This window comes from Balaenoptera musculus, chromosome 5, assembly GCF_009873245.2.
Source record: "Balaenoptera musculus isolate JJ_BM4_2016_0621 chromosome 5, mBalMus1.pri.v3, whole genome shotgun sequence".
Classification (NCBI taxonomy): domain Eukaryota; kingdom Metazoa; phylum Chordata; class Mammalia; order Artiodactyla; family Balaenopteridae; genus Balaenoptera; species Balaenoptera musculus.
This window is the reverse complement of record NC_045789.1, coordinates 53453439-53476225: the sequence shown is the minus strand read 5'-3', so window position 1 is coordinate 53476225 and position 22787 is coordinate 53453439. Positions and strand designations below refer to the sequence as shown.

Below are 22787 nucleotides of genomic sequence, written 5' to 3'. Positions count from 1 at the left end.
ACTCTATTCTGTTCCATTGATCTATGTCTGTTTTTACGCCAGTACCATACTGTTTTGATTACTATAGATTTGTAGGATAGTTTGAAATCAGGGTGTGTGATGCCTCCAGCTTTGTTCTTTTTTCTCAAGATTGCTTTGGCTATTTGGGGGTCTTTTGTGGTTCCATACAAACTTTAGGATCGTTTGTTACATTTTTGTGGAAAATGCCATTGGAATTTTGATAAGAACTGCATTAAATCTGTAGACCACTATGGTTAGTATGGACATTTTAACAGTATTATTTCTTCCAATCTGTGATCACGGGATATCTTCTTATTTATCTGTGTCTTCTTCAATTTCTTTCATCAATGTCTCACAGTGTTCAGTGTACAGATCTTTCACCTTGGTTAAATTTATTGCTAGATATTTTCTTTTTGATGCAATTATAAATGGATTGTTTTCTTAATTTCTCTTTCTGATAGTTTGTTGTTAGAGTATTGAAATGCAACAGATTTTTGTATATTAATTTTATATCCTACACTTTTACTGAATTTATTAGTTCTAACAGCTCCCTGAGAGCATCTCTGTATGCCTTTGGAAGTGTGCCAGACCAGAAGCCTGCCCCTCAGGCCAAAGCTTCTGGACAAACAGGCCTCTTTCTCAGGAAGATTGGAGGTGTGTTTCTGTCTACTGTCTGTGCAGCACCTTGGGGGTGGTAGTCTGCCAAGAACTTTTCTGTGATTGTTACAGTGCCATGGGAGCAAGCCCTGTAAGCCCCTCTGGCCTTCAGAGACAAGCAATTAGGGGTGTCCCCTGCATGGCAACCACAAAAATCGGGGCAGCAGCAGAGGGAGAGCATGAAGATGGCTCCTGTCAAGAAAAGAGGAAAGAAAAAAAGATGGTGAAAATGGTGCCTGCCAGCCTCTGTCTCTGGAGATTATCTCAGGAAGCACGGGTAGCATGTTATCAGTTTGATGTTTATTCCACACTTTTTTCTATGTTTATGTAATTCTTTGCGTGCATTGTTTAAAATTATTTTAGAAAATATTTCTGCAAATAGCTTTTTTTCACTTAACAATGTATCATGAACATACTTCTGAGTTAGAGCATATTGACTGCCTTTTTTCTTTTCAGTGGCTCCATCTTTTCTAATGTATGGATGTACCAAAATGTCTTTATCCATTAACCTACTCTTAGACAATTAGAGAACTCCTAAATGTTGCTATTACAACTGTGCTGTATTGAGTATTCTAGTACATATACCTTAACACTTATACTCTTTTTTGTAAGATAAGGAGGGATCTTGAAACGATACGGTTTAGTCATTTTACATTTTGATAGGTATTGTCAAATCATTCGCCAAGTAGTTGTACAGTTTACTTAAAACAGTTTATGAGACTTGCCCATTTACTATATACTCTTATCAGCACTGAAAACTATAAAGCCCTTAAATTCCTGCAGTCTGACAGGAGAAAAACACTATTTCATTTTTATGCTGACTGATATTTCCTTAATTATTTATAAATTTGAGCATCTTTTCATAAATTTGTTGAACATTTATATTTCTTTTCCTAGAAATTGCCTTTTCCTATTCTCTGCTTATATATGAGTTTACCTTTATATTTATATTTTATACATATTAATAATATACATACAAATATTAATTATGTATTATCAGTGTTATCAGCTAATGATAGGTTTTCTTTTTATTTTGTTGATGGTATCTTCCTCCATTTAAAAGTTTAAATCTTTCATACAGTTAAACATGTAAATTACTTATGGATTCTTGAGTTTATGCTGTTTTCATTCCAAGTTTCTGAAAAGGGTTCTATGTATTTTAAAATTTAGAAGCTTTTTAATATTTAAATCTTTAATTCAATCTGCAGAGTGTGAGAATATGACATGGGGGGGTCTCATTGTACAGTTGTCCCAACACCATTTATAATTGAGTAATCATGTCTGAATGATTTTCAAAGCCCCCATTATTATACACTGAATTTCTACATACATGTGTGTCTGCTTTGGACTCTAGACTGTTCATTGATCTACTTATCTCTGTCTGCTTGCAGCAGGGCCACAGTTAACTATCATCCACTCTAGTGTGTATTGTTCACTTTCAATTTTTTTCTTATTTTTGTGCATTTAATATTCCATAATAACAGTGTAACATTTCTGGGCCTTTTAAAAATATTTTCAGGATTTTGAAATAAATGCATTGATGTTATACAACAATTTGGAGAGAATAATTTAACTGCTGAGGTTACCCATCTGGGTACACGGTAGTTCTTTCCATTTTTTTCATATTCTTAAATAGACCTTGATATTTTTCTTCCAATATGTATTACATATTTCTTGTTAGGATTATTTTTATTTATGCTTTCTGTTGCTACTGTGGTAAATTCTACAATATTTTATATTTGATTTTTTTCCCCTGAACTTAGGAAGTCTATTTATTTTTAATATTAGTCTTATTTTTGGCCATCTTACAGAACTTATAGTAACCTATGATAATTTTTCAATTGTTTGATTTTTCTCAACACACCATATTACCTACAAATGATGTCCAATTCTCCTCCTGTGTTCCAAATTTTATTACTTCTACATATTTTTCTTATTGAATTGTCCAGGACTTCCAGTACAGTACTGAATAGTTAAAGATTAACAACTAAACATTCTTGTCTGGTTCTTGATTTTCATGATAGTACTTCATTTGGGAAAGGAAAAAAAAGCTTAGCGAAAACCTAAGAATTCATATACGTGGGTAAGTAGATCAAATAGTGTACATGGGCTTATATTATAAAAGAAGTATCTCCTGACCATTATCCTACTTAACTAAGTTTTGGTTTCTTCTGATGGTTATCATATCGCTAAATAATATGTAGCTGTTTCTAGGTTTATCAAGTTTAGAAACTGTATTTAATTCATTTATCCAAGCCTCATAAAATTTGTTGCCTGTTTTCAAACCAGCCACATTTTTAATTTCAATTCCTCCACTGAGGCACTGCTACCACTATCTTTTTCTTTAGAGAAAGCTTCACTTGTTTCTTCATCTTCCTCCTCTACTACAAATTCTATGTTTCCCTCTCTCTGGGCCAGCAGTTAGTGTGTTCTAAATTGCTAGTCTGATGGGATGACGTGAGCCTTCATCCTCAAACTACCTTACCCTTGTTGGGTCATGGTTGCTGCAAGTACACTCTTAGAGTTATCAGTAGTTAACTAAATTAGTTAACTAAACACATTAGTTAACTAAACACACACACACATACAAACACACACCAGAATAAACACAGTGAACAAATGAGTTCCATTCCTCTAAACTTTAGGCACCCCTCTGCATCCAGAGTTTCTGATAAATCCCTTCCTTCCCTATCATGGAACTGTGATCCTATCTCCTGACTAGAATCAGGGTCAATTGTCCCCACTAATAGTTACTATTTTCTTTGCCCACTGTGTCACTGATATGAGGAGTCCAAAATGTGATAGCCATAGCTTTAAGTTCAGTGGTAACTTTACTGTGACCCCTGATAGAACTGTCTTCACTACCCTACCCCCGGAAGCAGAACCCAAAAGAATCTGGGGATTGAGGATTTTCGGGCTTGCTCCCCCATCCCAGTTCTCAAGAGTCCCATTCTTTTTCTATCTAGGCCCTGACTTTGGTATAGGAAAATTGTTGACGTGAGTTGAGTCTCTGTTGTATCTCTGCTCTCTTTGCAATTAAATTCTAAGTCTGTTTTGCTGCTGTTGCAGAAGAAAGAGTCTCTAAACACTGCCAAGGAGAACTTCTGACTTTCGCAGTGTATTTTGATTTGATATTTACTTAAACTTAACTTGTCATTTACTTTTTACAAGGTTTCTAAAACTGTTAAAAAATCCATTTCACTCTGTAAACTGTGTAATTACCATTGTCCCCATACTGTCCATAAGTCAATACTTTATCTTCCCCATGAACCTCACCCCAATTCTTGCTCCCCCGTTGTGTGAATCTTATAAATTGTGATTTTATCGAATGCTAGGAGCTATCACTGTTGCACATGTCATCAGCAGTGAGATTGTTATTGCCAGTTATTAGTGAATTAGCCAATTTCCAAGTTTCATCATGCAGGTCTGCTTTTTAGAGCCAGTTCTTGTACAAACTGCCTCAGTCTATTTTCAGAAAACAGAGCCTGAGATAAGGATCACAAAGTAGTAGTTTATTTTGAGAACTCCTAGGATGCAGGAGTAGGGGACAGGGAAGGGTGAAACAGGAAGGGAGGAAGGTTTGTACAAGTATATTACCAAGCTAATCATCACTGTGAGCAACTGGAACTTAAGCCCACTGGGACCCAGTAAAAAGCCATGTAGAACATAATCACAAATGACCACCTGAAGGGTGGGAGAGGGCTCCTATTCAATATACTGCTAGATTATGCATGTGTGAGTGTTAGGTGAGTTCCTTCAGCAGTTCCATGCAGTGGTGTCAAAGAAGCCCTAATGTAGAAAGTGAGAGATCTGTGCTATCAAATTATAACTGTGCAGAAGCTTCTTGGTACAGCAAAAACTAATGAACAAAATAGGTTAAAAAGGTATGAGACAGGGCATAAGAGGTGTGAAATATACAAGAGCTTTCCCTTTTTTCTCATTTCATTTTGTAGTATATTCTTCCTGAATGAAATATTTTTGACTACCTCTGTGGTTACTAAATAAGGTTAAACTTTTTATTTTTAAAATTCTCATTTGTTCACTATGTTTATGTGTGTGTGTATGTGTGTGTGTGTGTGTTTATGTTGGCCTTAATCTGCCATTTTATTAGCTATCCCTAAATGTTTCCTGATCTTTGTTCATATTAAAGAATGAGACAACTGATCAAAGGGATCACTGGGATTTCTTTGTACTTGTGAAGGATTTATTAACTGCCTGGCTTTGACTTTTATGCTGAGTGTGTATTACTACACATTACATAAGGGACCCATACATGTCAGAATGAGAAGGGCTTTACTTTGATGTGTTACATCGATTTTAGTTAATTTTTTTTTTTCACTCTGGACAATTTCTTTAAAAAAGGACCCTAAGTTTCTGGGGGTGGGCGTGGGGAATGAGAGTAGGTAGGGTGTAGGAACCACAGTGTACGGATCTAGCTTCAGGTTTTTCTATTCTTTCAGTAACTTTTTCTGCACCAGGATCCAATCCAGGTTCATATGTTGCACGTAGTTGTCATATCTCCTTAGTCTCTTTTAATCTTGGATAGTCCCTTGGTTTTTTTTTTTTTTTTTGGTCTTTCTTAATTTTGGCACTTTTGATAAATTATTGGCCACTTATTTTATAGGATGACCCTCAATTTAGGTTTGCTTGATATTTACTTATGATTCAATTCAAATTATGCATTTTTGGCAATAATACTGCAGAAGTGATGTGCTCTTCTCAGTACATCATTTTCAGGAGACATGATATTAATGTGTCTCATTAATGGTGATACTATTTTTGATCACTTGGTTAAGATGATGTCTACAGGTTCTGTACTGTAAAGTTACAATTTTTTAAATTTAAAATGAAATAAATAATACAAATTACCTAGAATTGTTATATACACACACACACACTCTAATACTAACTAAATGAAAACTGATGTAATAATATCAAACAAGTAGGATGAAAGATGGAAAGTATAAAATGTGATAAACATTTCTATGGGTAGAAGTAATTGACTAAGAATTAACAAGTAAGAAAAATTTGTGAGATTTTAATGTACCCTTGGAAACTGATTGATCAAGCAAACAAAAATTAGTATGAAATTTGATTGTTTTGGGAAAAAAATTAACAAGATTCATCTATTGAATTCCACGGTTACATATAGAGTATATCCATTCTTTTCAAGAGCACACACATGAAACATTTTACAAAATTGACCTTACGCAAGGTCACAAATGAAATCTCAACAAATTCTAAAGTATTTATGTGAGACGTCTCTGACTACAATAAAATTTAAAAAATAATTAAAAGGGAATGTTGTATCCCCAAACATACACATTTAAGAGTTCCATTCAGTGTAGTGGACTGAGCTGATCATAAATGACTCAACCCTTTTGTACTTCTGCTTCAGTTGCATATACATACTGAAGAAAAGACAACATAGAACAACATACACAGCGAAGTATGAAACCAAGAAAGGATATCCACGAATTGTTAGCATAAGAGGAAATCCCATGAATACATGCTTACAGGAGCTATACAACAGTGGCTTTGGGGAGGGATTTTAAAAAGATAAGGACCTTAACAATAGGGATCAAAATTTACTCTGTCTATAGAACGCAGTGACTTTAGGCTAAAAATAAATAAATAAATTGTAATGGAACTGGTCATCCCCTTAGGCTGCAGCAGAGGCAATCAAAAAACATTCTGAAGGGATGCTTTTACAATACAGGACATGTGGAATGTTTGCAGAAATAAACACCTGTTGAAGATAAAGTCATGAAAACCACATGAGGAAATAACCAACCATACAAAATAGGATGATTTGCACCCAAGGATTATAGATAGAGGAAAAAATCATGATGAGATTTTAAAGTAAGCATGCTTATAGGCAAAACATTCTATGACATAAATCCTAGCAATATTTTCTTAGGTCAGTCTCCCAAGACAATAGAAATAAAAGCAAAAATAAATGAGACCAATCAAACTTACAAGATTTTGCACAGGAGAGAAAACCATAAACAAAACGAAAAGACAACCTATGAACTGGGAGAAAATATTTACTAACATGATCGACAAGGGCTTCATTTCCAAAATATACAAACAGCTCATAAAACTTAATAACAAAAAAATCCCAATCAAAAAATGGGCAGAAGACCTAAATAGACATATCTCCAAAGAAGACATACAGATGGCCAATAGGCACATGAAAAGATCCTTAGCATTGCTAATTATTAGAGAAATGCGAATCAAAACTATAATGAGGTATCACCTCACACTGGTCAGAATGGCCATCATTAAAAAGTCTATAATAGATGCTGGAGAGGGTGTGAAGAAAAGGGAAACTTCCTACACTGTTGGTGGGAATGTAAACTGGTGTGCAGTCACTATGGAGAACAGTATGGAGGTTCCTTAAAAAACTAAAAATAGAACTACCATATGATCCAACAATCCCAATCCTGGGCATATATCTGGAAAAGACGAAAACTCTAATTCGAAAAGATACATGCACCCCAGTGTTGGTCATAGTGGCACTGTTTAGCAAAGGCAAGGAAGCAACATAAATGTCCATTGGCAGATAAATGGATAAAGAAGATGTGGTATATTTATACAATGGAATATTACTCAACCATAAAAAGAATGAAATAATGCCATTTGCAGCAACATGAATGGATCTAGAGATAATCATTCTAAGTGAAGTAAGTCAGACAAAAACAAATGTCATGTGATATCACTTATATGTGGAATCTAAAAAGTGATATAATTTTATTTACAAAACAGAAACAGACTCACATAGAAAACAAACTTATGGTTACCAAAGGGGGAGGGGGGGTGAGGAATAAATCAGGAGTTTGGGATTAGCAGATACAAACTATTACATATAAAATAGATAAACAACAAGGTCCTACTGTATAGCACAGGGGATGATATTCAATATCTCGTAATAAACTATAATGGAAAATAACACAAAAAAGAATATATATATACATATAACTGAATCACTTTGCTGTACACCAGAAACTAAACATTGTAAATCAACTATACTTTCAATAAAAACTTATTTTAAAAAAAGGATGTTTAGACTGTTCAGAGATGAAAGCAGTTAAGAATGGGTTGGGGTGGGAAGGTTAAATATAAAAAGAACCATTTAGAAATTCTAGAAATCAGAAATACATTCATTGATTATATGAAATAAATGGAACTGAATGGACGAACAGAAGAATGAACACGATCAGCTGTAGAGAGAATTACTGAATTTTCTGTTTTCCTGACTGAACCTTGACTGATAGAGCCCCCTAGACCTAAAGGCTCTATGAATTTTCAGTAAACTGATTAGAATATGTGTTATTTGCTAATACATTGCATCAGAGCCCTCCTGATTATCTGTTGTGCTTTTAAAGCTCTCTTGTTTCTAATTGCTTTCCTGGCCTTACTTACCCGTCCTGCGCTGCACTGCAGTATTTGTGATCTGATTCAAAGTGTTTGCCTCCCTTTTTATTTCATTCCATCCTGACTCTTGCAACCTGCATGTCGTCATTATGATTGATCAACCCAGCTCCAAAGTTCATCTTCTCTGACCTTGAATTTCTGATTAATTTTTACCAGCTTATCTATCTTTCATGAATCTTGTTTCTGTGCCAGTCACTCTCAGCCATTTTTTGCAAATGACAAATTGATCTTTTGTACCTTCTCTAAACCAAACAAGAGTCAGTAGAAAAAGCACAATGGAAAAAGTGTGCAATATATGCAAAAAAGAGCCTGGAATGGACACGCACACACACACACACACACACACACACACAAAATATATGCACACACACACACACACACACACACAAAGATGGCTAATCATATTAATAATTAGAGATTTGCCAGTTAAATCAATGAAATACTATATTTCCATATATTTTGGATTGTTAGACTTAATATTTATTATAGAGGAGGCACCAAATATCTGGTCACTCTAGTGCTGGTTTGATGACTGTTTGAACAGATTGTTTGAACAGATCGGGTTCAGAGATGAATGCTACATGTGGGCCTGTAGGGGAGGAAAACTTTTTCCTTCTCTCCCTGGTTCATTGACTGATCTAATAATTGAATTGACATATGAGAGATTAACAGGAAAAAAACAAATTTAATTTTGTACATAAGTGATCCCATAAAAATATGAGACTCAAAGAAATGACCAAAACAGGCACATTTTATACCTTTTAAACAAAGAAAGAATACATTTTTGGGGCTTCCCTTGTGGTGCAGTGGTTAAGAATCCGCCTGCCAATGCAGGGGACAGGGGTTCCAGCCCTGGTTCGGGAAGATTCCACATGCAGCAGAGCAACTAAGCCCGTGTTCCACAACTACTGAGCCCACGTGCCACAACTACTGAAGCCCGTGCACCTAGAGCCCATGCTCTGCAACAAGAGAAGCCACCTCAATGAGAAGCCCGCGTACTGCAATGAAGAGGAGCCCTCGCTTACCGCAACTAAAGAAAGCCACACGCAGCAATGAAGACCCAACACAGCCAAAAATAAATAAATTGAATAAATTTTTTAAGAAAATGAAGAGTAATCCACATCTCTGTGAAATTGGTAGCCAGACCTGTGGTACAGATAAGGAAGCTGAGGCTCAGGGCGGAGAAATGACTTATTAAAAAAAAAAAAAAGAATACATTTGTGAAGAATAGACAAGATAAAGGGGTTTGGGCTTGGGGTAGCAAATTCGTGAAGGAGTCACAAGGTTTGTTTAAATAGCCTTCTCAGCCCTAAATTCCTTATCTCTGTTGATAAGGATGCCTTCTACTCTCCTGGTCATAGAGAGGGTAGCTTCACATGGGAGATTTATTTCCTGCTTTCAGGGGGGATAAGGAGGGTCAGAGTATCCTTGCACCAGCTGTTTCCTAAGTAACTTTAATTCAAAATAATATGCCAAAGTGACATATTTTGGGGTGGCATATTCTGTTCCCCTTCAGGCCCAACATAATGGATTCCCTGTAACCAAGACTGAGCTAGTTATTACTTAAGTCAAGAATCTAGTCTGCTAGTATGTCTATTCTACTATTATATTTGCACATCAGGGAAGTAACCACCAGTGGGGCTGCAGACCCAAAGGGGCCTACTCTTAAGTTCACCTTTGGCAGGAGCTCTATATATTGCCACTTGTACAAACTTCATTTTAAAGGAAAGCCATGCCTCTGATTCACCTGAATTTTACTATGATGCAGTGCCCAAGGATGCAAAAACATTTGGGACACTAACAAATGAGAAATTTTAAATACTGTTATTGTCTGCTATACCAGTTTTCAATTTATTGTGTCTCAACTCCAAATACAGCTTTGTGATACAGACATATCTCATTTTATTGTGCTTTGATTTATTATGCTTCACAGGTATTGCTTTTTATTTTTTTACAAAATGAAAGTTTGTGGCAACCCTGTGTCAAGCAGGTCTATCAACGCCATTTTCCTAACAGCATTGGCTCGCTTTGTGTCTCTATGTCTGTCACATTTTGGTAATTCTTGCACTATTTCCAACTTTTTCATTATTATTGTGTTTGTTATGGTGATATGGGATCAATGAACTTTTAAAAATTGTTTTTTAATTTTGAAATTTTATTTATCTTTTAATTGAAGTATAGTTGATTTACAACATTGTGTTAGTTTCAGGTGTACAGCATAGTGATTCAGTATATTTGCAGATTATACTCCATTATAGGTTATTACAAGATAATGTGTATACTTCCCTATGCTATATAGTATATCCTTGTTGTGTATCTACATAGTAGTTTATATATCTGTTAATCCCATATCCCGAATTTGTCCATTCTCCCATCCCTCTCCCCTTTGGTAACCACAAAATTGTTTTCTGTATCTATGAGTCTATTTCTGTTTTGCATATACCTTCATTTGTATTATTTTTTATATTACACATATATGATATCATATGATGTTTATCTTTGTCTGACTTATTTCACTAAACATAATATTCTCAAAGTCCATCCACGTTGCTGCAAATGGCAGTATTTCATATTTTTTATGGTTGAGTTATATTCCATTGTACAATATATATATATTTATATATATACACCACATCTTCTTAATCCAATCATCTGTTAATGGGCACTAAGGTTGCTTCCATGTATTGGCTATTGTAAATAGTGCTGTTATGAACATTGGGGTGCATGTATCTTTTCGAATTAGTGTTTTTATTTTTTTCAGGTATATACCCAGGAGAGGAATTGCTGGATCATAGTTTTAGTTTTTTGAGGAACCTCCATACTGTTTTCCATAGTGGCTGCACCAATTTACATTCCCACCAACAATTTACAAGTGTTCCCTTTTCTCCACATCCTCTCCAACGTTTGTTATTCGTAGACTTTTTGATGCTAGCCATTCTGGCAGGTGTGAGGTGATACCTCATTGTAGTTTTTTTTTTTTTTTTTTTTAAATTTTATTTATTTATTTATTTATCCATTTATGGCTGTGTTGGGTCTTCGTTTCTGTGCGAGGGCTTTCTCTAGTTGCGGCGAGCGGGGGCCACTCTTCATCGCGGTGCGTGGGCCTCTCACTATCGCGGCCTCTCTTGTTGCGGAGCACAGGCTCCAGACGCGCAGGCTCAGTAGTTGTGGCTCACGGGCCTAGTTGCTCCACGGCATGTGGGATCTTCCCAGACCAGGGCTCGAACCCGTGTCCCCTGCATTGGCAGGCAGATTCTCAACCACTGCACCACCAGGGAAGCCCTCATTGTAGTTTTGATTTGCATTTCTCTAATAGTTAGCAATGTTGAGTATATTTTTGAATGTCTGTTAGCCACCTGTACATCTTCTTTGGAAAAAATGTCTATTTGAGACTTGTGCCCATTCTTTGATTGTGTTATTTGTTTTCTTTGATAATGAATTGTATGAGCTGTTTGTGTATTTTGGATATTAACCCCTTGTCAGTCAGATCATTTACAAATATTTTCTCCCATTCTGTAGATTGTATTTTTGTTCTGCCAATGGTTTCCTTTCCTGTGCAAAAGGTTTTATGTTAATTAGGTCTCATTTGTTTATTGCTGCTTTTATTTCTTTTGCCTTAGGAGACTGATCCAAGAAAATATTGCTGTGATTTATGTCAAAGAGTGTTCTGCCTATGTTCCCTTCTAGGAGTTTTATAGTTTCAGGTCTTATATTTAAATCTTTAAACCATTTTGAGTTTATTTTTGTATAATGTTGTAAAGGAATGGTCTAATCTCATTGTTTTTAATGTGGCTGTCCAGTTTTCCCAACACCACCTGTTGAAGAGACTCTTTTCTCTGTTGCATATTCTTGTTGACTTTCTCAGAGATTGATTGACCATAGGTGTGTGGGATTATTTCTGGGCTCTTTATTCTGTTCCATTGATCTATGTGTCTGTTTTTGTGCCAGTACCACACTGTTTTCATTACTGTAGCTTTGTCGTATATGTAGTCTGAAGTCTGGAAGAATTATACCTCCAGCTTTGTTCTTTATCCTCAGGACTGCTATGGCAATTTGGGGTCTTTTGGGGTTCCATATAAATTTTAGTATTATTTGTTCTAGTTCTGTGAAAAATGTTCTGGGTATTTTGATCAGGACTGCACTAAATCTGTAGATAGCTTTGGGTACTAAGGCAGTTTTAATAATACTAATTCTTCCAACCCAAGAGCACAGGATATCTTTCCATTTCTTTGAATCATCTTCAATTTCTTTCATCAATGTTTTATAGTTTTCAGCCTGTAGGTCTTTCACCTCCTTGATTAAGTCTATTCCTAGGTATTTTATTATTTTTTATGTGATTTTAAACAGGATTTTTATTTTACTTTCTTGTTCTGACATTTCATTATTACTTTATAGAAATGCAACAGATTTCTTTGTATTGATCTTGTATCCTGCATCCTTGCTGAAATTATTTATTAGTTCTAATAGTTTTTGTGTGGAGACTTTAGTGTTCTCTATATAGAGTATCATGTCATCTGCAAATAGTGACAGTTTTACCTCTTCCCTTCCAATCTGGATACTTTTCATTTCCTTTTTGTATCTGATTGTTGTGGTTAGGACTTCACATGCTATGTTAAATAGAGGCCATGAGAGTGGCATCCTTGTCTTGTTCCTGAATTTAGAGATAAGGTTTTCAGCTTATCACTGTTGAGTAATATGTTTGTTGTGGGTTTGTCATAAATGGCCCTTATTATGTTGAAATATGTTCCCTCTATACCCACTTTGATGAAAGTTTTGTCATGAATGGATGATGAATTTTATCAATTGCTTTTTGTGCATCTATTGAGATATTCATGTGATTTTTATCTTTCCCTTTGTTAATGTGGTATATTACATTGATTGATTTGCATATGTTGAATCATCCTTGTGACCCTGGAATGAATCCAACTTGATCATGGTGTGTGATTCTTTTTAGGTATTGTTGGATTCAGTTTGCTAATATTTTTTGTTAGCTAATATTTTTTTAAGGATTTTTGCATCTATATTTATTAATGATATCCACCTATAATTTTCTTTTTTTTGTCTTTGACTGGTTTTGGTATCAGGGCAATTGTGGTCTTGTAGAATGAATTTGGGAGTGTTCCCTTCTCTTCACTTTTTTGAAATAGTTTGAGAAGGATAGGTATAAATTCTTTTTTATATGTTTGGTAGAATTCCACAGTGAAGCCATCTGGTCCTGGACTTTTGTTTCCTGGGAGTCTTTTTAAATTTCAAATTCAATTTCACTTCTAGTGATCAGTCTGTTCAAATTGTCTGTTTCTTTTTGACTCAGTCTTGGCAGGCTATATGCTCCTAGAAACTTGTCCATTTCTTCTAGGTTGTCCAATTTGTTGGCATGTAATTGTTCATAGTATTCTCTTATGATTTTTTGAATTTCTGTGGAATTGGTTGTTATTTCTCCTCTTTTATTTCTTCTTTTGTTTTTTCGGGTCCTCTCTTTCTTCTTGGTGGGTTTGGCTAAAGATTAATCAATTTTGTTTATCTTTTCAAAAAACCAGTTCTTGGTTTCATTGATTTTTCTATTTTTTTTTTTGATGTCTATTTCATTTGTTTCCTCTCTGATCATTATTATTTCCTTCCTTCTGCCAACTTTCAGCTTTCTCTCTTCTTCTTCTAATTCCTTTACTTGATAGATTAGGTTGTTTGAGATTTTTCTTATTTCTTGAGGAAGGCCTGCATCACTATGAACTTCCCTCTTAGAACTGCTTTTTGTTGCAACCCCTAGATTTTGGAAAGTTGTATTTCCATTTTTATTTGTCTTGAGGTGTTTTCCTTTTTCCTCTTTGATTTCATTGTTGACCCACATTTTTGGTAGTAACATGCGGTTTAGTCTCCATATGTTTGTTCTTTTCCCAATTTTCTTTCTTTAGCTGATTTCTAGTTTCATGCTACTGTGGTCAGAAAAATGCTTGGTATAGTCTCTATCCTCATAAGTTTGTTGATGCTTGTTTTGTGACCTAGTATGTGATCTATATTGGAGAGCATTCCATATGCATTGGAAAAGAATGTGTATTTATTATTTTTTTTTGGAAGTAATGTCCTGTAGATACCAAGTAAGTTCGTCTGGTCTATTGTGCCATTTAAGACCACTGTTGCTTTATTGATATTTGTCTGGATGATCGGCCCATTGATGTCAGAGGGGTTTTAAAGTCTCCTGCTACTATAGTACTATTGTGAAGTCTTCCCTTTGTGTCTGTTAGTATTTGCTATATATATTTCGGTGCTCCTGTATTGGGTGTGTATATGTTAACAAGTGTAATATCCTCTTCTTGTTTTCCCTTTATTATTCTATAATGCCCTTCTTTGTCTTTCATTATGGCCTTTCAAAGTTTATTTTGTCTGATATGAGTATTGCTACCTCTGCTTTCTTGTTGTTTTCATTTACATGAAATATCTTTTTCTACCTCCTCACTTTCAGTCTGTGTATGTCTTTTGCCCTGAAGTGAGTCTCTTGTAAGGCAGCATACTGAAAACTCTTGTTCTTTTTTATCCAATCAGCTTCCCTATGTCTTTTGGTTGGAGCATTTAGTCCATTGACATGTAAAGGAATTTTTGATAGTTATTAATGACTTATTGCCATTCTAAAACTCTTTTCCAGTTGTTTTTGTAGTTTTTTTCTGTTCATTTCTTCTTTTTGTTTTTCTGTTGTGGTTTGATGATTTTATTTCATAGTATGCTTGGGATCCATCTTTTTGATTTTTGTGTATCTATTATACATTTTTGATTTGTGGTTATCGTGGGGTTCATATATGTTAACCCATAATTATATCTACTTTCTTTAAACTAATAGTCATTTAAGTTTAAACACATTCTAAGAGATATTAATTTTTTTATTCCTCTCCCTCATATTTTGTGTTTTTGATATTATATTTTACATCTTCATGCTTATCCCTTTACTGTTTATTGTAGTTATAATTGCTTTTGCAATATTTTTTTGTCTTTTAATGTATATACTGGCTTATTTAAGTGCTCTTCAGGAAAAAAAGTGATCTTCAATCCTTACTTTATATTTGCTGTTTCTACTGTGATTATCCCTCTCCTATAGATTCTTACTTCTTTTTCATTTAGAGAAGACCCATCAACATTTCTTTTTGGGTAGGTTTATTATTGCCAAATTTTTTTAGTTATTGCTTGTCTGAGAAGTTCTTTATCTCTCCTATTTTAAATGACAATCTTGCTGGGTAGAGTATCCTAGGTTGCAAATTTTTCCCTTTCAGGAATTTGAATAGATCATGCTGCCCCCCTTCTGGCCTGAAAGTTTCTGCGGAGAAATCAGATAATAGCCTTATAGTGATTCTTTTGTATATGACTCTTTGTCTTTCTCTTTCTGCCTTTAGAATTCTCTCTTTATTTTTAACTCCTGTCATTAATTATGATATGTCTTATTCTGGGTCTGTCTGGGTTCATGTTGTTTCAGATCCTCTGTGCTTTCTATACCTGGATGTCTGTTTCCTTCTTTAGATTTGGGAATTTTTCAGCCATAATTTCTTCAAATACATCTCGATACCCTTTTCTCTCTCTTTCGCCTTCTGGAACCCCTAAAATGCAAATGTTGGCATGTTTTATGTTATCCCATAGATCTCATATGTTACTTTATTTTTATTTATTTGTTTTTTGTTCTGATTGGGTGATTTTCGTTCTATTTTCTAGATTACTTATGCATTCTCCTGTGTCATTTAGTATTCTATTCATTGCTTCTAGAGTGCTTTTTATCTCAGATATAGAATTATCTATTTTTTTGTGTGTCTTCTTTATATTTTCTAGTTCTCTGTTAAAATGATCTGTGCTTAGATGAATTCTCTTTCCTAATTCAGTTAGCATTTTTATTATCAACAGTTTGAATGCATTGTCTGGTAGACTGATTATCTCTGTTTCATTATTTTTTTTCAGGGGTTTTGTCTTGCTCTTTCAATTGAGAGTAGTTCTCTGCCTTTTCATTTTACTTGCTCTGTCTCTGTGAATATAGGTGAAACAGTTATCTCTTGTGGTCCTGAAGTGGTGTTCTTATGTGGAAGCATTCTTATGTAGACCTTGTGTGCCTTTGGTGGGAGGGCTGTGTTTAATGTGGATGCCAGTCACACATTTCCTTAGGGTGTGCTGATAGCTATCACCTTGGTGTAGTGGTTGTGGCTGGTGATGGAGAAGCCTGAGCCTGTGCAGGGTGTGAGGTGGGACTTCCGCTCTGCTCAGTGGCCATCTCCACCCTTTCACAGGTGGAGTCTGCTCCCAAGGTGCTGGAGCAGAAGGTTGAGAATCTGGCTCGAGCTGGTTGTGTGTTCCATTTAAGTGTGTGTTTTTCCTCCTCCCTGCACTGGGGTCTTTTCCCCAAAGCAGGGGAGTGCTGAAGCAAGTGGGGCTCCTGTGCTTACAGTGGTCTGATGCACTGCTTGTGTAGGCATCTGTGGCTAGCTCAGACACAGCTCACATTCACATCTCTTCCCCTGTTGTGGTCACTCCAGATCTAGTGCTAGGTTGTGGCATCAAGTGGGCAGGGCTGGAGCATTTGCTCATCTGGGATTGCGTACTTGTGGTCACAGGAGTTCAAGCAGCTGTGCTGCCATCAGAAGTCTGGGCTGCTTATGGGGTGCTGTCTTAGTAAGCACCAACAACGGCCTCCACCATCCCACCTGCAAATACCCCGGGCCCCGGGTCACCTCTGTGTCCCAAGATTGAATCTTTTCCCAGTTTGTGGGAAATCTCCCTAGATCCAGGGCCAAGCTGTGGTGTGGAGTGGGTGGGGTAGGAGTGTTTGCTTGGCTTGGACTGGGGAGCCCAGTGAGGCAGCAGCCACTAGGGCTGACCTCTCTCTGCCCTGTCTGTTGGCAAGCCAGCACCCTTGCATTCCACATGAGTGGAGTCTAGGCTTCTCCAGACTTTCTATCTGTCCCAGCAGTTCTCCAAGCAGCCAAGGGAACTTGTCTCCTGCCTGTAGGACCCCAGGACTGGGATGCCCAGTCTGTGACTTGACCCACTGACTTCCCAGAGTGAGTGTCCACCTGTGCAATCTCTCTTTTCCTCTTAGTACCCTCCCAGGGACGTTGGTCCCAGACCAGTGCTTTTTATCGTGTCCTACTCAATTATGTGTGTATCTTACTTACAGCTTTGGTTTGTAGGAGTTCTGCCACTTTCCAGTTAGTTTTCCATGAGAATTGTTCCACCTGTAGATGTATTTTTGATGTGTTTGTGGGGGGAGGTGAGCTCCACATCATCTTGCTCAACCACCATTTGATCCTCCTCTGATCAGAGATCTTTGATGTTACTATTGCAAAAAGATTATGACTCACTGAAGGCTCAATATGATTAGTATTTATTACCAATAAGGTGTTTTTAGTACATTTTAAAGATGAAATATATTTGACATAAAACATTATGTAATTTAAGGTGTATAATGTATTGATTTGATACATTTATATTCAATATATTGTAATAGGATTGTCATTTTTCATGATAGTTTGCACCTCTATCATGTCACATAATTATTATTTCTTTTTGTGGTTGGAATAATTAAGATGTAGTCTCTTAGCAAGTTTGATGATTATAATATAATATGGTTGTCCATATTCACTGTACTGTACCTTAGATCTCTAGGACTTATTTTTCTATGAGATGCAAATCTGTACCCTTAAAAGACATCTCTCCTATTCTCCTACCCCTCAGCTCCCGGTAACCACCGTATTACTCTCTGCTTTTACAAGTTTGACTTTTTTATATTCCATATAAAATGGATATCATATAGTATTTGTCTTTCTCTGTCTTTAAAAAAAATAAACAAAATGACAATCTTTAGCTAGATTAACTAAGGAAGGAAGAAGACATAAATAAAATTAGAAATGAAAGTGGATACATTACAACTGATGCTACAGAAATACATAGGCTCGTAAGAGACTACTGTGTAGAATTATATGCCAAAAAATTACATTACCAAGAAGAATGAATTTCCTAGAAACACGCAATCTATCAAGACTGAATCAGGAAGAATTAGAAAATCTGGATAGTCATAATAAGTAAAGGTATTGAATCAGTTTCAAAAACCTCTCAACAGAAAACCCCAGGACCAGATGGCTTCACTGACAAATTCTATGAAATATTTAAAGAATAATTAACACCAGTTCTTCAAAAACTCTTCCAAAAAATTAAAGAGGAGAGAGGGAACACTTCCAAACTCATTCTACAAGGCCAGTGTTACCTTGAATATAAGCCATTATCCAGGATGAATATAGATGCAAAAATTCTCATTCAAATATCAGCAAGTCAAATTCAAGAACACATTAAAAGGATTATATACCATGACCAAATGGGATTTATCCCTGGGATGTAAGGATGGTTCAAAGTACCCAAATCAATAAGTGTAATACATTGCATTAATAGAATGAAATTTAAAATAACTTGATCATCTCAGTAGATGTAGAATAACATTTGGCAAGATACAACATCCTTTCCTGATAAAAACCCTCAACATATTGGGTGTAGAAGGAACATACTTCAACATGATAAAGATGTGATATATATAATACACACACACACATGCACACACACACAGAGAACTGAATGTTATTCATCCATGAGAAAGAAGGACATCCTGCCATTTTTTGACAACATGGATGGACTTTGATGGCATTATGCTAAAATTTGTGCTTTCATTCTAATCTTATTTACTCCTATAACTAAATATACATTGTGACATATATTTTGAAAATTGTAATTCTAATTTATATTTTTTATCCTACAAGAAAACTGTGATCTTATTATAGCTGTTATTTTCCAACTAAACCTCATACTATAGTTGATTTAGTGTAATAAGAAATTCTTTGAGAAAACGATTGTAATGCAAATGGCATTATTTTGTTCTTTTTTATGGCTAAGTAATATTCCATTGTATATATGTACCACATCTTCTTTTATTTATTTTTGGCTGCATTGGTTCTTCCTTGCTGTGCACGGGCTTTCTCTAGTTGCAGTGAGTGGGGCTACTCTTTGCAGTGCACGGGCTTCTCATTGCGATGGCTTCTCTTGTTGTGGAGCATGGGCTCTGGGCATGCGGGCTTCAGTACTTGTGGCTCACAGGCTCTAGAGCACAGGCTCAGTAGTTGTGGTGCACGGGCTTAGTTGCTCCGCGGCATGTGGGATCTTCCCAGACCAGGGCTTGAACCCATGTCCCCGCATTGGCAGGCAGATTCTTAACCACTGTGCCACCAAGGAAGCCCTTAAGTCAATTTAAAAGAGATCATATCAATTTAAAGCAGATTAGATTCTTGCTTTCCTTCATGAGGAATAGAATCCTATAAACTGTTGAGAATTCTTTGTATTTTTAAACTACGGGAAGTTTTCAGATTGAAGTGGTACAAATTATTTGCTGTTTAGTGTATGTGCAGAGTTTATGGTTCTTATATATGCAGTGTATATTTTCCCTGTGCTCATTCTGTTAGGCAGCTATGATGTTGAGATGTACATCCCTAAGGGAGCTTTACTGAGGTTTTCTATAGGGTTGGTATAGGCAGAAAACACCTATCCTAATAAATTAAGTTATCTCTTTTATTCTGCAAGTTGTAAAACCCAGGGATTTCAAATGAGGAATGGTTTAAATGCTGATGTGAAAGCTAGGAAATGCTGAATTTGGCTCCAAAAATTGTTAGGTCATACATTTATATTGTTCAAGAATGGTCTTCTTTTTGGTTAGTGCAGCAGTGAAGATTCTCAATCCTTAGAAAAGAATTTTATCGTTTCATCTTGCTGATCAGATAGTCAAACCTTAAAAAATTCTTAAAATTAAAAATACTTTAAATTAAATGTATTAAATTATATTTATTTAACTTAAGTTTTATTAAACATATTAAAATTTTAACTACCTTTATTTTTCATTTAAAAACTTTTAAAATTTACTTTTAAACAACTCCTTGGGATATCTACTCTTTAGGGCTTTGCTAGATTATACAATCTTGATATATTGGAAAACCAGTTTCTAGTAATTTAGAAATTAGATCCATGTGACTGGTACACATTGGGTTATTGACAGTATGGAATAGCAACAAAATAACAATAAAGACAATAGGTAATATTTTTTCTGGATCACTAAGTATGTTCCAGAGACATTTTGGGTGTTTCATACGTACTAACAGATTTTTTCCCCACAACAATATGAGGTTGGTACTATTATTATAAGAGTTAGTGCGGACATAACTCTATGAACATTGCATTCCAGTTTTCCATCATTGTTGCCTGTATCTTGCAACAACCAGCTAAATGGTGTCCCTTTTCACTCTTGCCCCTTTACAATCCAACCCAGTGACTACATCCTGTGTGTGTTTTCTTTAATGTGAACATCTCTCTCCCTTTCTTTACCCTTTTAATTTTCTCCCTAATGCTCCTACTAGATGTTTCAAACTCCTTATAATTATCTGTCTCCAACTTACCTCTCCAGTATCATCTGACTCTTCCTTTTCAGGTTAAACTTAGACTTCTTGGAAACTGTCATTACTACTCTACCTGCTTTTCTTTTGTGCCTTCCTCTACCCCTGCCCTATCCTGAACATCTTTCAGATCTTGTCTTAATTATCAATGCCTCAGGGATAATATCTGATTCCTGCTGGATGTTTCCTTAGTGTTGTGGTCTTTCCTTATTATAAAAATTTCACACAGTTTTTACTACTTGCTGGTATTCTGTCTTTCCAGGTAGAGTGTCAGACGGCAGAAACTGTGTCTACACCATTTCTCTGCATATTAGCACTTACTTCTGGAATATGCTAGTCATTTTATAATTATTTTTAAAATTTTTTATAATAATTCTTTTAATGAAGTCTGATGCTTTATTATGTATTGAATAATGAAGGTAATAATTTTACTGACATGTTCTCAAAGTCTTCCACTTTATTCTGTTTGATAATGAAACTCTGATACTTGCGTTGGTATAGAAATAAATATATGAATTTCTAATTTGCAAGTCACTTTATCTAGCATCCCACATCTCTCTCACTGTAATTAAATATTCTAACTAAAGAACACAGGATTATTCCTATTGAAAATGCAATGTAAACAAAACAAAATAAACAGGAATAGGTAACCTTAGGCAGGGGTTTGGCTGGTTTTCAGTGGAGGTCTCCAACAAATTCAAAATTTGGTAGCAGTGGGAGAGGAAATTCAAAATCCCAGTATGTTCGAATGAGCCACATTTCAGCTTTCCCCATTGCCTTTAATAATGTAGTCGGTCTTCCTGGAAGGAAAAACCAAAACAACAAGAGTTAGATCAAATAAGAGTATTGCCATGTGAATATATTAGGTAATTTTTGGAAAGGAGATCAGAATGATGTAGCCAAAGATGTTTGAATGTGTTCTCTAATAAAGCAAATATATATGTATGTGTATAGTGTATATCATATTGTATCATATATCATATCATATAATACAGAAACCGAGCTACACAAGTAGAAACAATTTCTAAATGCTACCTAGATACTTGTGCTACAAATATGTGTGTAACTCTTCAATCTACCTGTCTTCATTTATCAAGGCATTTTATGAGGTTTCTAGTGACTTTTTTTAAGTTAAAAAAAGAAGTTTAGTAATATGGATATATAATTGCTTGGAGAAGTCCTAAGTGCTTCAGTTTGTGTTTTATGACTTCCTGGAGAATCTGTATGAGTAATGGGAAACAGGGTTATACCTTACCCTATAATTTAATATTTTGCTAATATTTATGAAATCATTTTATATTTTCATTTCATTGTTTCACTTATAAGAGACAAAATTCTGTTACTTTATACAAACTCACCTTCCAAGGCACTAGGAAAGTTAGGGCTTTATGCTACCAACTAAAAATATGACTTACCTAGTACTTTGCTGTAAAACTGATTCCATTTCTTCTCATTAAATGTCTGGAACCAAAAGTCAAAATAAAGTGCATATATCATATTTTTGACCCTCTCCACGAATGTCATGTGATCACTTAATTTTGAAAACATAGCAGGTACATAGGATGGTGGGAATGGAAGTCTTCCACTATACTTTTCAGCTGAATAACCAGGAGAGAAGCGGAGACTGTACACTAAAGGTACTTTACGTACCTCAGCCAGCAGCTCACCACAGGGTCCAACAGCATCTGCAAGAACAACATCAAACCTTGATTCATGTAGTTTTGTCATAAGCTTCTTGTTCGAAACAACATTTTTACAGATATTCATAAGCATGTCAGAAAGTTCCCAAAATAAACTTCTCAATGATGAAAAATATGTCCACAACGGATTTTTTGCCAGATATGTCCATTTCTCTATCAAATGCTTGATGGCATTCTTCAAATTATCTTTAGTTAAAGACATAGGGAAAGTCTCAAACTTAATAGCAAATGGTTTGTTGGGATCAATAAGAATGGAAGCTGAAGATATCAGAACAGTCACCTTATGACCCCTCATGACAAGTTCATCCAGGATTGTCTTCATATTCATTCCATGACTGTATTTCATTGGCCGTGCCAACACCTTTCCACAACTTCCAGAGCTAAAGTAGCAAGTCAGCTGTAGTAGCAGCAGAAGTGAGAGCCATTTCACAGACATCTTGTTCATATGCAATACTTTTCAAAAATTACATTATCCTTTTGCCATTGCTCATGCTTATATCCAAGGAGAAATCAATCAGGATGTTAAATTATAACTCCTATGCCTCAA

The 22787-nt window shown here is 35.5% G+C and overlaps 1 protein-coding gene across 3 annotated transcripts; it reads right to left on the bottom strand.

The window, feature by feature from the left end:
- Positions 1 to 522: 522 nt before the first annotated feature.
- Positions 523 to 22687, bottom strand: LOC118895164 (UDP-glucuronosyltransferase 2B4-like). 3 transcript variants are annotated; one of them, XR_005019890.1, is made up of 3 exons: positions 22191 to 22687; positions 21192 to 21340; positions 523 to 849 (listed from the first exon to the last, which is right to left on the bottom strand). XR_005019890.1 is itself a non-coding variant. In XM_036851967.1 (3 exons), exons 1-2 carry the CDS (start codon positions 22683 to 22685, stop codon positions 21216 to 21218), a joined length of 855 nt encoding a protein of 284 aa, XP_036707862.1. In that variant the 5' UTR covers positions 22686 to 22687; the 3' UTR covers positions 523 to 849; positions 21192 to 21215. The 3 variants fall into 3 exon arrangements, 2 of the variants coding, with proteins under 2 accessions (XP_036707862.1, XP_036707863.1); XM_036851967.1 differs by having other exon boundaries at positions 21956 to 22687; XM_036851968.1 differs by lacking the exon at positions 523 to 849 and having other exon boundaries at positions 20941 to 21340; positions 21956 to 22687.
- Between the last annotated feature and the right edge of the window lie 100 nt (positions 22688 to 22787).

What these genes read in the sequence shown, in the direction of transcription:
- LOC118895164 (XM_036851967.1), bottom strand. Translation starts at nt 22,685, where the DNA reads ATGAACAAGATGTCTGTGAAATGGCTCTCACTTCTGCTGCTACTACAG. An exon ending in GTTTTACAGCAAAGTACTAG is followed by an intron (nt 21,341 to 21,955) that starts GTAAGTCATATT and finishes TTTTCCTTCCAG; the next exon opens with GAAGACCGACTACATTATTA.